This window comes from Gouania willdenowi, chromosome 17 (assembly GCF_900634775.1).
Source record: "Gouania willdenowi chromosome 17, fGouWil2.1, whole genome shotgun sequence".
Lineage (NCBI taxonomy): Eukaryota > Metazoa > Chordata > Actinopteri > Blenniiformes > Gobiesocidae > Gouania > Gouania willdenowi.
Window position 1 is genome coordinate 8,238,364 of NC_041060.1, and position 15,827 is coordinate 8,254,190.

The window sequence follows — 15,827 nt, forward strand, 5'->3', positions numbered from 1 at the left end:
AAAGGGTGGTGGAATATGTAGCAAAGAAAAGGACACGTCAAATCTTGTGCAAAATTCTGCGACATTTTGTGGAATGGCAGATCTTACCTGCAAAACAACCAAATGACATGAATTAAAACTTCACCTACATGTTTTTCTACAATATTCTCAATACTCCAAATAAAACTGTCTGCTAAATGTCGAGCAAGTGTAGCAAATTGATGGATATATAGAATGTGGTGCAATATCTCATGCTACGTAATCTTGTTTTAAGGTGATCTTAATTGAAAGCGCTATGTAAAAAATAAATTATTATTATTATTATTTTCTTCACACAATAGCATAATAGATAATATTTGCAATCAAAAACTCAATGAACCTATAAAGGACAGTTTTAGGAAATGCTATTGCCAGTGATGACACAAACAAAACATAAATGGGTAAATTGAGAAATGAAATTGCGGAAACTTTTAAAAGGATAATCAGAGTTTCTACAATACTTCTATACTAGACAATACTATCAGTATTAGAACAAGTATTCCTTGAGTATTTGAAACCCTTTGTGGAATATACTCACTGTAAAATCAAACAATGTCAAGTGACGAGGATTGGATGAAGTGACCGTGACGAGTGGTGAGTGATAGAAAAGCACTCTCGCAGCTGTGACCTTGGCACCGTCTTGTTTCCCTGTAGACAACAACTGTTGAATTTATTTTTCCTCCTGCAATGTATTTCACTTGCCCTATCACGGGACTAGAGTATTGTTTGACTTCTGATCTCAAGATGTTTGAAGTCAAAAGGTTCAGCTTGTTAAGTGGCTTTCTGACATCCAAGTCTTCTTAAATATAGATAATAAGACAAGGGAATACTGATTCTCCACAAATATTCCCAAATTAATATGACTTAACTCTGATAAACAGAAAGGATGTTCAGCGATCTTTAAGAAAATAAAATATGCATGAGTGTCATGTAATAAACAAATATATATATATTGTTTTTTTTATGTTAGCTTTCAATTAAACAGATAGGAAACAACATTGTAACTTGGATGGCTGAGAATTACTTGGCAGACAATAGCCTGACCCTGATACCCCACCTCCTGCCTTCCCCTTTCTTTAGTTATATCCACACTGATGCATCCGTCCTATAAGGTGGGAGCAACAAATAGAAGCATGAGACCTATCCCAATTTGGAAAATGCTTTTTGTGATAGACAACTGGATGACATTTCTCTGATATTCATCCCCATATTTGGTAGACGTACAACCTTTATTAATGACGGGCCAGCCGGGCGTCAGCCACTGGATTCATCATTTCTCTTTACAAGGCTTACAATCAAAAGGTAAGAATGGCACTGTGTGAAAGACCAATGAACAGGGTGTTTAAAAGAGTTGCACTATTCATTTGAAGTTATTCTCACTTGATGTTGGGATTTGCTGACAGGTCGATGATTCATTTTGCAGTACTGAAAACATTTGTCTTTCAGACTTGTCTTTCTCTTAATCAATTTATACATGACGTGACCTTTTCTTTGGTTATATCTTCCTGATGTAAACAGCACAGATCTCAATTTTCTCTGGATTGAAAACCTCTCAGGTAAAAATCAACAGTTTTTATTCAGATTAAATAACTATGAAAAAATATATAGATTACTACTGCCTTCAGATTCCCTCCAACTAAAAATAAATATGTATTGAAATACACCTAGAACATACAAGCTTAAGTACAGAGATAATGCCTCAATAGACAATAAAAGACTGGGTTGTTTTTTCAGATTTGAATCATGGGGGACGCGGTCATGGCAGAATTTGGGCCTGCTGCTTCTTTCCTGAGAAAGTCAGACAAAGAGCGTTTAGAGGCACAAACTCGTGCATTCGATATGAAGAAAGAGTGCTTCGTACCTGATGCTGAGGTTGAGTACGTGAAAGCCTCTGTCACCAGTCGAGATGGTGATAAAGTCACCGTCAATACTGAATTTGGAAAGGTGTGTGCATTGCAACACTTAACCTTTGAATTTACATTGAACATTACATAAAAACCTTTGTTTAAGATATAGTTTGTTTTCCTACAGACCCTCACTGTGAAAGAGTGTGACGTTCATCCTCAGAACCCGCCAAAGTTTGATAAAATTGAAGACATGGCAATGTTCACCTTCCTCCATGAACCAGCTGTGCTGTTTAACCTCAAAGAGCGTTACGCAGCATGGATGATCTACGTATGACAGGAAAAAAAAAAAACATCACCTAGTCAGCATCATTCTTCTGATTCAGTAAGACAGATGTTTCCCTGTTTGTTTTTCTACAGACCTACTCTGGGCTGTTCTGTGTGACTGTCAACCCCTACAAGGGGCTGCCAGTCTACAACAAGGAGGTGGTTGATGCCTACAGGGGAAAGAAGAGGAGTGAAGCTCCTCCTCACATCTTCTCCATTTCTGACAACGCCTACCAGTACATGCTGTCAGGTACACACAACAGTCTTAGCCTAAAGTCTTTTCTAAACAGAAACATTTTGACTGATAATGGGATGATCTCTTGCTCACAGACAGAGAAAACCAGTCAATCCTCATCACGTAAGTCAAACTTTCAACAGCAATCTCTGCAGCAGTCATAAGTCACTCAGCATGTCTTGGACTAAAACAATCTGTTTCTCTTGAACTCAGTGGAGAATCCGGAGCTGGAAAGACTGTCAACACCAAACGTGTTATTCAGTACTTTGCCAGCATTGCAGCTGTCCCATCTGGGAAGAAGGATGCTGCAGCTGAAAAGAAGGTATGTTTTACATCAGTAATAAGGTATGCCATATGAAAACATGTGTGGCAAGATGTAATCAAATACCATTATTGCTCCAAACCAGGGAACCCTGGAGGATCAAATCATCCAGGCTAACCCTGCATTAGAAGCCTTTGGAAATGCTAAAACCATCAGGAATGACAACTCCTCTCGATTTGTGAGTGTCTGTGGGGCTGCAGTATACATAGTTTACTATGATGCATAGCATAAACTAAATCACCTTCACTCTCAGGGCAAATTCATCAGAATTCATTTTGACAACAGAGGAAAACTGGCCTCTGCTGACATTGAAACATGCAAGTAAAACACAACTGCAACAAATGAGTAACATAAGGTTTAAAAAAACCAAAAAAAAAAACAATCCCTTCTTCATATTTTGTGCAGACCTTCTGGAAAAATCTCGTGTGACCTTCCAGCTCAAGGCTGAGAGAGATTATCACATATTCTACCAGATCTTGTCTCAGGCAAAGCCTGAACTTCTGGGTAGGTGCAGAAAAAACTTGTAATGTATTGCTTATTGGTTTTGTGCTCTACACAGTGTTCTACAGAGTAAAAGAAGTGTGATTTTTGTCAAACATTGGGAGAAGGTAACATATATATTGTTTCAGAAATGTTGCTAGTCACCAACAACCCATACGACTACGCATTCATCTCCCAAGGAGAGACGACTGTAACCTCCATCAATGACTCAGAGGAGCTTATGGCCACTGATGTGAGTTGAATATTTTGAAAAGCCTTGCCAAACTACAAAACAAAAAACTCACATATTTTATAAATGTAGGATGCCTTTGATGTGCTGGGATTCACTCAAGAGGAGAAAAACAGCATATACAAGCTGACTGGTGCTATCATGCACCACGGAAACATGAAGTTTAAGCAGAAGCAGCGTGAGGAGCAGGCAGAGGCTGATGGCACTGAAGGTAAGAGAGGTTGTTTTTACCTCGCAATCAGCTACATATTGGCAGCAGCACAACTTGCTCAGTGAACTTATGGAATGCATAAAAGAGAACTTCAATATGCACACCGATTTTGTTTTTGTACTTTACATATACATTTTTGGCACTTTGAATAATTTTTGGAACAAAACGTTAAGAAACAAACACCTGTTTCATTTATGTTGGTATCAACTTACTCCTTTCCATTCCTCAGATGCTGACAAAATTGCATATCTGATGGGCCTGAATTCTGCTGACCTAATCAAAGGTCTGTGTCACCCAAGAGTAAAAGTAGGAAACGAGTGGGTCACCAAGGGACAAAATGTCGCCCAGGTAAGCTTTAAGAAATGCTGGTGATGCTGGTGCAAAAGAGGAACATTATGTTTCCATATTCAACACATTTGTATTTCCTTTATAGGTGAACTATGCTATTGGTGCATTGTCTAAATCAGTGTATGAGAAGATGTTTCTTTGGATGGTGGTGAGAATCAACAATTCCCTGGACACCAAGCAGCCCCGCCAGTACTTCATTGGTGTGCTGGACATCGCAGGGTTTGAGATCTTTGACGTTAGTCCAAACCTTTGTGCTAACATTTTTTTGGTTGGTTGAAGCTGACCTTTAAGATAATCTTTGGTATCATTTGTTTTGTAGTTCAACACCTTTGAGCAGCTCTGCATCAACTTCACCAATGAAAAACTGCAACAGTTCTTCAACCACCACATGTTCGTGCTGGAGCAAGAAGAATACAAGAAAGAAGGCATTGAATGGACTTTCATTGATTTTGGAATGGATCTTCAGGCCTGTATTGACCTGATTGAGAAGGTGAAGAAACTTTGCCTTTTAATAAAAATCCAAACTGTAACAAATACAAGTATATTGATCACATTTCATTTTTATTTCCTCTAGCCCATGGGCATCATGTCCATCCTTGAAGAGGAGTGCATGTTCCCCAAAGCCTCTGATGCTACCTTCAAAGCCAAGCTTTATGACAATCATCTGGGAAAATCAGGAAACTTCCAGAAGCCCAGACTCATCAAAGGAAGACCAGAGGCTCATTTCTCACTTGTTCACTACGCTGGGACTGTTGATTATAACATCAACAACTGGTTGGTGAAAAACAAAGACCCTCTGAATGAGACGGTCGTCGGGCTCTACCAAAAGTCCAACCTTAAGCTCTTATCCCTGCTGTTTGCTGGGTATGCTGGTTCCGAGTCAGGTGTGTTTACTTTCATCGGTGATAATCAACATTGATCAAAAAATATAATCAAGCCTATCATCTTCAGAAAGTAAGTTTCATTGGTTTCAAAAGATTCACTTTTTTACTCTACTCTCATTTCTCTGTCACAAAACAGATGGCGGAAAAGGCAAAGGTACTAAGAAGAAAGGTTCATCTTTTCAAACAGTATCAGCTTTGCACCGGGTGAGATATTGTCTCTATGAGTTATATTTTTAAATCTATCCTAAGTTACATTTAAAAAACAAAGTAGAGTACTTCTTTATAACAACACTAGATAAATAAAGCACCAACAATGAAGTGTAATGCATACCTTTATGGGATTATAGCTGTCAATGAGATCTGTGCAAACCAATTTATTAGGAAAGCATCAGTTTATTCATTTATTTATTTTTAAACTAACATGTAGGAAAACTTGAACAAGCTGATGACCAACTTGAGGTCCACTCACCCTCACTTTGTGCGCTGCATCATCCCCAATGAAACCAAGACTCCTGGGGCCATGGAGAACCCTTTGGTGATGCACCAGCTGCGCTGCAACGGTGTGCTGGAAGGCATCAGGATCTGCAGGAAGGGATTCCCCAACAGGATCCTTTATGGAGATTTTAAGCAGAGGTCTGTCATCAGATAATTTCCTATTTGGTCAAAATTTAAATGAAAACACTACCAAATTTCCAACCTTTTAATGTTTAAGGTATCGTATTTTGAACCCCAATGCAATTCCTGAGGGGCAGTTTATCGACAACAAGAAAGCTGCAGAGAAACTGTTGGGATCTTTAGATTTAGACCACAACCAGTACAAACTGGGGCACACTAAGGTCAGTATTTTCATTCCAGCTTGATTGTGAAATTTGTTCAAAACTTGCATCGAGTGTGAAATATTTTCCTTTAAAAAGGTGTTCTTCAAAGCTGGACTACTGGGCCAGCTAGAAGAAATGAGAGATGACCGATTAGCATTGATCATCACTGGCATTCAATCTCGTTCACGGGGCCTTTTGGCAAGAGTGGAGTTCCAGAAGATTGTGGAGCGCAGGTAAGGAGTAGCAGGGCTAATAATGCCTCCGTCTGATGAAAACTAAGCTCCTGTATGATTATCATAATATTGCACAGCCTTTGAATTCCCCCATTTGCAGATGCTTAAATATTTAGGATGTTTTCCTCTTCATCAGGGATGCACTTCTTGTGATCCAGTGGAACATCCGTGCCTTCATGGGGGTCAAGAATTGGCCCTGGATGAAGATGTACTTCAAGATAAAACCTCTGCTGAAGTCAGCTGAGTCTGAGAAAGAGATGGCCAATATGAAAGAGGAGTTTGCCAAACTCAAAGAGGCTTTTGCAAAATCAGAATCCCGAAGGAAAGAACTAGAGGAAAAAATGGTCACACTTCTCCAAGAGAAGAATGACCTGCAAATCCAAGTACAAGCTGTAAGTTTAAAAATATTAGGTAATATTAAGATTTATTCCCTTCAAAATGTTATTTTGCACACTAACCCATTCCCTTAGTTGAGCAGTGGGCAGAAACATAGAGCAACAGACTATATTTAGGGGTCCCGAGAATCGTTTTGTACCAAATCATTTTAAATAAAATTCAAACACTGACCATTAAGTCACAAGTCCACTTCTAATATATGTAGCGTATTTCCAAAAATCATAGGAGCAAGATAATTTAGGTGATGCTGAAGAAAGGTGTGAGGGGCTGATCAAGAGCAAGATTCAGCTGGAGGCCAAAATCAAAGAGCTTACAGAAAGACTGGAGGATGAAGAAGAGATGAACGCTGAACTGACAGCAAAGAAAAGGAAGCTGGAGGATGAATGCTCTGAGCTGAAGAAAGATATCGATGATTTGGAACTAAGTCTGGCCAAAGTGGAAAAAGAGAAACACGCCACTGAAAACAAGGTGATCCTAACTCCAAACAGAAGTCGCACCATCTAACCAGTCTCCAGTTGCACCCACTAAAGCTTTTGTCTGTTTTAGGTAAAAAACCTGGTTGAAGAGATGACTGCACAGGATGAAATTATTGCAAAGCTGACCAAAGAGAAGAAAGCCTTGCAGGAGTCTCATCAGCAAACACTGGATGACCTACAGAGTGAAGAAGACAAAGTCAACATTCTGACAAAGGCCAAAGTTAAGCTGGAGCAGCAAGTAGACGATGTAAGAATTTAAGAAATGAGACATTCAGCAAAGAATAAATAACGAATAACCTAAAAGTATAATTTTACTGTTCTCAGCTTGAAGGGTCCTTGGAGCAAGAAAAGAAAATCCGCATGGACCTTGAGAGAGCAAAGCGGAAGCTTGAGGGAGACCTAAAATTGACTCATGAGAGTGTTATGGACCTGGAAAACGATAAACAGCAACTCGAAGAGAAGCTGAAAAAGTATCAAAAACCTTTACCATAAAAAACCTGAAAAACAGAAACCTATAACACACAGTGAATGATGCTAAATATTTTCTCTTTTCTTTTACAGAAAAGACTTTGAAATTAGTCAGCTCAATGGAAAGATAGAGGATGAACAAGCAATGAGTGCCCAACTCCAGAAGAAACTGAAAGAGTTACAGGTACAATTTTATTCAGATTTATCAAACCAACCCAATTTACCTCATAATTTGTTAAGTCTTCAATTTCATTCTGGTCAAGGCTCGCATTGAAGAGCTGGAGGAAGAGCTCGAAGCAGAGCGAGCTGCCCGAGCTAAGGCGGAGAAACAGAGAGCAGACTTGGCCAGAGAGTTGGAGGAGATCAGTGAAAGGCTGGAAGAGGCTGGAGGAGCAACAAGTGCTCAGATTGAGATGAACAAGAAGAGGGAGGCCGAGTTCCTCAAACTTCGCAGGGACCTTGAAGAGGCTACTCTGGCACATGAAGCTACCACTGCCACGCTGAGGAAGAAACAGGCCGACAGCGTTGCTGACTTCGGAGAGCAGGTAGACAACCTGCAGAGAGTCAAGCAGAAACTGGAGAAGGAGAAAAGTGAGCTCCGAATGGAGCTGGATGATGTCGTCTCCAATATGGAACATATCGTAAAGGGGAAGGTAGATTTCAATTGTCAGGTTATTTTGCTGGTTCATGTTCATCACCTAATTGCTGAAACATAATTTTCCTCACTTCCTTTTACAGAACAATTTGGAGAAAATGTGCAGGTCTCTGGAAGACCAGATGAATGAATATAAAACCAAGTCAGAAGAAGGACAACGAACCATCAATGACTTCACCTTGCAGAAATCAAAGCTTCAAACTGAAAACGGTATGGATTAGAATTGAACAAACATTTTTGCTCCTGACTGTTTGAAGCAGATTCTAATGATTCATCTAAATTAGGTGAATATGCAAGACAGCTTGAGGAAAAGGATGCCCTGGTTTCTCAACTGACCAGAGGGAAACAATCTTGTACTCAACAGGTTGAAGATCTGAAGAGACAACTGGAGGAAGAAGTCAAGGTAACACTAATGGGACAAATATATGAGAGCACAGTAGTAGTAGAAATTCTTAGTCTGTTCTTTGTTTTTAGGCCAAAAATGCATTGGCCCATGCACTGCAGTCTGCTCGTCATGACTGCGACCTCCTCAGGGAGCAGTTTGAGGAGGAGCAGGAGGCCAAGGGTGAACTGCAGAGAGGCATGTCCAAAGCCAACACTGAGGTGGCTCAGTGGAGAACCAAGTACGAAACTGATGCCATCCAGAGGACTGAAGAACTGGAGGAGGCCAAGTGAGTTTCAGGTCATTTGACTTTAATGACCAGACTGTAAAATAAAAAAAAAATTATTTTGTGAATCAGGAAGAAGCTGGCTCAGCGTCTGCAGGATGCAGAAGAGGCTGTTGAAGCTGTAAATGCAAAATGTTCGTCTTTGGAGAAGACCAAACACAGACTCCAGAATGAGATTGAAGATCTCATGGTGGATGTGGAGCGGTCTAATGCTGCTGCTGCTGCTCTGGACAAGAAGCAAAGAAACTTTGATAAGGTTCAGATTTAGAACAATCGTTGGTGTGGGAATTACAACCTCAATCTAAAATATGAACTTTTTTCTAGGTCTTGGCAGAGTGGAAACAAAAATATGAAGAGTCCCAAGTAGAGCTGGAGAGCTCCCAAAAGGAAGCCAGGTCTTTAAGCACTGAGCTTTTCAAATTGAAAAACTCTTACGAAGAATCTCTTGAACATTTGGAGACCATGAAGAGAGAAAACAAGAACTTGCAGGGTAATATTTGCACACACATTTTTTTTTTTACTTTCATTGAGATATACTGATTTTTACTGGTTGGTTTCCAGAGGAAATATCGGACCTTACTGAACAGATTGGTGAAAATGGAAAGAGCATTCATGAGCTTGAGAAGATTCGCAAACAGCTGGAACAAGAAAAGTCTGACATACAGGCAGCTCTGGAAGAAGCTGAAGTGTGTTTACATGTTCTCTCCAATGAACCTAATGAACATTTATGTAATAACAGATTAATCGTGTTCTAAAAATGTATTAATCCACAGGCCTCACTGGAGCATGAGGAAGGGAAGATCCTTCGAGCCCAGTTGGAGTTTAACCAGATTAAAGCTGAAATTGAGCGCAAGCTTGCAGAGAAAGATGAAGAGATGGAGCAAGCAAAGAGAAACCAGCAGCGGGTTGTGGACAACCTCCAGAGCTCTCTAGAAGCTGAGACTCGCAGCAGGAATGAAGCTCTCCGTCTGAAAAAGAAGATGGAAGGAGACCTCAATGATATGGAGATCCAGCTGAGCCAAGCCAACAGGCAGGCAGCTGAGGCCCAGAAGCAGCTTAAGGCTCTTCATGCACATCTAAAAGTTTGTATTTTTGTTACAATAAAGCTCTTTATTAGAGGTGGCCTCCTAACGCATGCTTCTTGTTCAGGATGTTCAACTCCAACTTGATGAGTCTCAACGAGCCAATGATGATATGAAGGAGAACATTGCCATTGTTGAAAGACGCAACAACCTGCTCCAAGGTGAACTGGAGGAGCTCAGAGGTGCTCTGGAACAGTCTGAGCGATGCCGCAAACTTGCAGAGCAAGAGCTGCTCGACGTCAGTGAGAGAGTGCAGTTGCTGCACTCACAGGTACTATAAACTTAGCTCAAGATATCATAAAATAAGCAAATATGTTAAAAAAGATAATTTCTCTTCAATGTTGTTTTGATAAACAGAACACCAGCCTTATAAATCAGAAAAAGAAGCTGGAGGCCGATACGTCCCAGCTTCAGACTGAAGTGGAAGATGCAGTGCAGGAGTGCAGGAACGCTGAGGAAAAAGCCAAAAAGGCCATCACTGACGCTGCCATGATGGCAGAGGAGCTGAAGAAAGAGCAGGACACCAGCTCTCACCTGGAGCGCATGAAGAAGAACATGGAGCAAACCATCAAGGACCTGCAGCACCGTCTGGATGAGGCTGAGCAGATCGCCATGAAGGGCGGCAAGAAGCAGATTCAGAAGCTGGAGGCCAGGGTAAGTGTCAGTTTATATCACATAATTTTAAATTACTTAAAAGTTGCACTCTCTTGATTAACCCTTGATTACAATGTCCAAATTTTACATCTTCAACAGATCAAAGAACTGGAAAATGAAGTTGAGGCCGAGCAAAGAAAGTCTAGTGAATCCATCAAGGGAATACGAAAATATGAGAGACGCATCAAGGAGTTAACTTATCAGGCAAGTTTCAAGGCATTAAGAAACAAGCTTAATACGTGATTAATGATTGATTGAAAACATTTTTAATATTTGAATTTTTTTTTCTTAATGATTCCGTTATTAAGACTGAAGAGGACCGCAAAAATCTGGCCCGACTGCAAGATTTGGTGGACAAGTTGCAGCTGAAGGTCAAATCCTACAAAAAAAGTGCAGAGAACGCTGTGAGTAATCCATCCAACAGCATTACGTAACTCATTCACTGCCAGCTCTTTTCAGAGCAGCCAATCCCATATTGGCAGGCATTTTAGATGATTTTCACTGATTTTTTAAGACCCACAGAATATTTTGTACTATGACAATCTGAACCAAATTCTGAAAGATTAGTCTCGTTTCATCAGAAAAAATAACTTTGTTTCTAGCTTGTTCTTCCGTAATTGAATAGAGGTAAGTTTAACACAAATCGCCAGTTTGTGACAAAAAGCTGAGAAAAACGTCTTTTTCACAGAAAAAACCTATTAGTGACTTTGAAGCAATTTAGTGACACCTCAACATTAGTTTCCTACTATAAAACTACAAAAACAACACTGACACCCGGCTTTTGATGGCAAAAGTATTATTATTTTGCTATCTAGGTCAGAATTAAATTGATTTCTTCTTGTATTTTGGCATTCCTCCAAGTCTCTCCCCTCGTCAGTCTCCCCACACGCAACTTCCTCCTCATCCCGGACATGCCTTGTCCCATTTTTTGATTGTTTTCTCTCACGATCATGACACTCTCAATAGTCCACTTAGTTCCACACATGCTCTGGTCGAGTGTGAGCTGCTGTGCGCTGTTTGGAGCTTCAGCATCAACTCTCGTAGTGCCATTTTCTGTCTTGCAAACTTCTTTCCTCTCCCTCTGAGCTCTGCTTAACACGGGTGATCTCTCATCCAAAGGTGCGCTGCTGCCACTTACATGTCACCAGTTGGTCACTACATGATGATACAAGTAAGATATTCACAGGAGAGCTTCGTCACACTGTCTCCTAGCAACCCCAGCCGAAAAACACTATTAACGTCTTTAGACATCTTTGGCAGTCAACGTTACTAAACCAAAAAACGTCTTTAGCAGTCAATGAGTTAATCAACATCATTTAGGATGAAGCAGCAAATGACTACTTGACAACTGAAATGATGGAAAGTTTGAATTTTGAGTTGAACCAGTTACATTTATTTATTTATTTTTAATTGGAATTGCACTGTTCTTATTTCACAGGAAGAACAGGCTAACAACAATTTACTCAAGTTACGTAAGAGTCAGCATGAGCTTGATGAGGCAGAAGAACGAGCTGACATTGCAGAGTCTCAGGTCAACAAGCTGCGTGCCAAGAGTCGGGATGTTGGCTCAAAGGTGAGTGTTTTTTGTTGTTGTTTGTCTTGTATCAGCCACACAACTGTGGAAAGCAATGTTGCATAAATAAACATTTTAATTACCTGGTCTCCATGTTCTTTGTATGTTAAGTGATTTGGTCTAAGCGTTTTAGTTTCCTACCACCATCCCATTTAGAACATTAGTACCTCCAAACAAACCATGGATGTAAGTGAGTGTTTCTGTCCAATGATAGGCTTCATGGTACTGGGACATTGGGTCAGTGGGTATAAATGGTGGCTGGTCTGGCTGAAATGCACTTTTGTCTTTAGGGCCACAATTATATCAGTTCTATTTTTCAATCTGGGATGATATCATAACATAAAGATCTTGAATAATACATGATGCATGAATGCTGATTTCGTGTTAAGTACAATGATGTCCTGTGTCTATGTTTGCCTTTTCAGAAAGGACTTGATGGAGAGTGAAGGTCACAGACATGACTTCTTATATCGAGACGCTCAATGTTTTCCTAAATGTGTCTCCCTATGCATGTTTGTTGTTGAATAGAATAAAGTGAACTTGCATTTCAATTTGGAGTGTTGAGTCTTCTTCTTCTTCGTTTTTGTAATGTTTTTCACTCACCACTCAAGTACAACTTATTAATAGTGTTTATGGTATTTGAGGCCACATCATGAATTGCACTTATAAAGTGACCAATCACTAAATGTGGACAAAGCTACTTGGAGATATCTAAACGAACAGGGGCAATCAAAAACAACAACCATCCTAAATTGATTGGAAGAAAACCCATGGCCATAAATGATAAACCTTACAAACATGTTGCTTTGGTGAGGCTGTAAACATTCTTAGTAAAATAATAATAAAAGTTCTCTAAATAAATGAAACCATAACAAATTAAAAACTCTATTTTCAAAGCATATAAGCTTATTGCATGTTTATGCTAGACTTGGCTTTATCGCACTATTGCATTTGATTTCATTTGTGCAAAAGAAAAGAAAAAATGCGGATCATTTATCTGATTTGTTTAATTTATTAACTAATCAAAAATGTATGCTTGGCAATTATATATAAAAAACAACTACAAAATAAAGGGCTTTACTTAAGATGGGAACTCAGACAACAGCTACACATTTTGTCATGCTTGGAAAGCAAGATTTTTTGGGGAGAAATGTTAACCTTTACAAAAAAACAACCACTTCAGTAGGCAAGTAACTACCTTGAAAATGTTGTAAAACTTTAAACAATATGTTTGTCTGAAACTTTTGTTTACTTTCACGCTTCTGCAATACTGAATCCCAGCTATACCCAGGCTGCATTTCAAAAGCCTCTCTATGGAGTAACTGTATTAATTTAGGATGTTGTTTGAAACACAATTACTTTAAATTAAATATTGAATGCATTTGGCCAAACCAACTCAATTTCAAAATATTATTGTGCTATTAAATTTGACTGCAATTGTTAGGTACCTGTAGAAAATGTCTCTATTAAAAGGTACATATTTCTTGTCCTCCCCAACAATCAGATAGAACTCCCTCCTGTTGAGTATGCCTTCGTCACCAAGTATAACGTCCGAAATTTTTGTTGAAAAGCACGTAAGTTTACTTTTGTTAAAAAAGGCAGCATAGTTCACAATAACTGAATACACAACTTCTGAGAAGGTTTTCAAGTGCTTGTTTATACTTAAACCAAGAGTTTCTATTTTTCAATAGTGATTTACTCTGATTTAGATTTAAAAACAGCCAAACAATAACTGATTTTTACATCGAGTGCAGTTACGACAGATTAAAAAACAAGTATCGAAGATGAAGACTGAACACAGTGAATTTGCATCTTGCCAATCTTTTTGAAGTACAACATCTTGCAGTCTTCATCATTTTTACTTTGGTGGCTAAACAATATCACTCAACTTACATCTATTCCAGATCATTTCTGATCTAATCACAGGTAAAATACAATTCAAGTGCATTAATGTTAGATCATATCTTCTTGTATGTTGATTAAGTGAACACATTTAGATTTAAAACAGTGCACACATACCTGATTTCTAGTTTCCACTTTTACCCTTTGAGCATTTCTCTTTTTCTCCACTAAAATCCCAGATCTTGATGCAAGTGCATCAGCCACCAACTACTCAATGGTCTGAATTAAAGCAAGTAAAAAGAGCAAGACAAGACAAGGACGTATGGAGGCTGGGACTAATACTCAACACCTCCTCAAGTATCCTTCAGACCATAGCAAGCATGCTAACAATAGACACTTCATTCAAGCAGTTGGGTCAGATTTCAAAACGAAAGGCTTCAAGGACCCTTAAACATTCCTGTTTACAACTAATAATGACAGTAGATATATAGAGAGTGAGCAACTGGAATATAGACCTCTGATGGAGGTAAGGGCCTTCATCACAGCTTGGAAGAGACTTGATGCAGTAGAAGAGGTCAAGGAGAGCAAAGGTTTACCAATGGCCATTGGCCAAGGTTACATTATGCTTTTTAATTTGGAATTCATTATTCAGAATCAAAGTATTCTGCTTTGTGTTTACATGGAAACTGTAATTCTATGAAGCCTGTTTCGTTTGCCGATGTCCATGTGAATGTCCGCATGTTTATGCTTCCGTCCATCCACTCTTTTTTATTATATGCATGTCTTCTTAGACTCTTATTAAATAAATAGTCTTTGCTTGAGTCCAACGCTTGTTCGGGGGGCCATCCTGGATTATATCGTCACCAGGGCGTCATTGTAACATGACGAGCATGCGTAGAACGACCAGAATTCATTTAAAGCAGAATTAAAAGTACACAAGATCAAGGAATTATTGTGATGCTCACAGATTAAACCCATCCTACATATTGAAGTAGCTCCACCAAAAGTTTGTTATTCCTGTGTTAGAAAACCAACCATTGCGAAGCAGTGCTGTATCAGGAAGTTCCCATTAAATCAAGCTCAAAGGCCCAGGAGCCAAATCCAACCCTTTGGAACATCCAATTGTGCCAGCAAAAGAAAGTAAAACAGACTGGGAATGATTGCGTAAATTACAAAATAATTTAGCTGTAGTTACATCGGTTTGTCCAAACATACAAATTGACATTATTTGCCAGGGCTTTTCCCACTTTTTTTATATCTCATGATGGCAGTCAGTTTCAACCACAAACTACAAATTTCTAAAATACTGCCATGTTACTTAAGTTATTACATGACACTTTTCTGATCTAAATAAAAATTAGTCACAAAATCAAGAGAATTTAAAGCGAAAATCCAATAGGGACTGATATCTGTCACTCATTACCATTGCCTTATACATAATTTATACGTAGATATGAAAACTACGGCACAATAATGTTGCTTTCTACTGTCTGAGGCCCACTTCAAATCAAATTGGTCCCCCTGAACTAAAATGAGTTTGACATTCCAGCATTAAGTAGGAAGAGGAAGTAATTGTTAAAATCAATGCCACACAAAACAGCCAAGGTGACAACCCAGAATCAATTACAGCCCTTTAATCCATAAATCATTGACTCACTCTATGATGCAATAAAATATTACACTATTAGGGGAAAATGTTTTGCCTGCCTCATAATGTAATAACAAATGCAAAACATTTTTGGGATATTGTTGCAAATCGGTCTCCAACACTGAGATACTATCCAGTAGGGCCGCAAGGTTTATTGATATCGAATCGCAGTCAAGGTTTAGACTACTGCAATAACGTAACCTCAAAAGGCTGAGGTTTTGTTCTTCTCTCTGACGTTTGAGTGATGTTCACCAAACAGAATGGTGGAGCCTTGCAATCTCTGGTTTAGCTGGAACAGATAAAAGGTCTGAGTTTCCATAAAGCAGATCCTAAAGTGTTTAGACAGACGCTCATTGATTCCTCCAGAAGAGGGCGCTGTCCACATAAAACCAAAT

The 15,827-nt window shown here is 39.2% G+C and overlaps 1 protein-coding gene and 1 long non-coding RNA gene across 13 annotated transcripts in view; one reads left to right on the top strand and one right to left on the bottom strand.

Annotated features, from left to right (window-relative positions):
• Positions 1–14,107, bottom strand: part of LOC114479087 (uncharacterized) — a 33,643-nt gene extending 19,536 nt beyond the window's left edge. For all 12 annotated transcript variants that reach the window (XR_003675946.1, XR_003675945.1, XR_003675944.1 and 9 more), the window contains exons 1-2: positions 13,962–14,107; positions 5,389–5,529 (exon numbers count right to left, since the gene is read on the bottom strand). This is a non-coding gene — a long non-coding RNA (uncharacterized LOC114479087). The remainder of the gene's footprint in view (positions 1–5,388; positions 5,530–13,961) is intronic.
• Positions 1,149–12,493, top strand: LOC114479085 (myosin-7-like). Its single transcript, XM_028472544.1, has 39 exons — positions 1,149–1,320; positions 1,537–1,574; positions 1,753–1,962; positions 2,050–2,193; positions 2,283–2,439; positions 2,520–2,547; positions 2,638–2,746; positions 2,832–2,924; positions 3,000–3,063; positions 3,152–3,250; positions 3,376–3,479; positions 3,549–3,687; positions 3,917–4,035; positions 4,121–4,270; positions 4,355–4,525; positions 4,610–4,919; positions 5,056–5,123; positions 5,347–5,552; positions 5,632–5,755; positions 5,834–5,970; positions 6,107–6,362; positions 6,592–6,834; positions 6,913–7,089; positions 7,167–7,312; positions 7,404–7,494; positions 7,574–7,963; positions 8,049–8,175; positions 8,250–8,368; positions 8,440–8,636; positions 8,706–8,889; positions 8,958–9,123; positions 9,195–9,319; positions 9,407–9,715; positions 9,783–9,986; positions 10,073–10,369; positions 10,469–10,573; positions 10,678–10,773; positions 11,808–11,942; positions 12,368–12,493. The coding sequence occupies exons 3-39, from the start codon at positions 1,762–1,764 to the stop codon at positions 12,386–12,388; spliced, it is 5,811 nt and encodes a 1,936-aa protein (XP_028328345.1). The 5' UTR covers positions 1,149–1,320; positions 1,537–1,574; positions 1,753–1,761; the 3' UTR covers positions 12,389–12,493.
• Positions 14,108–15,827: the final 1,720 nt, after the last annotated feature.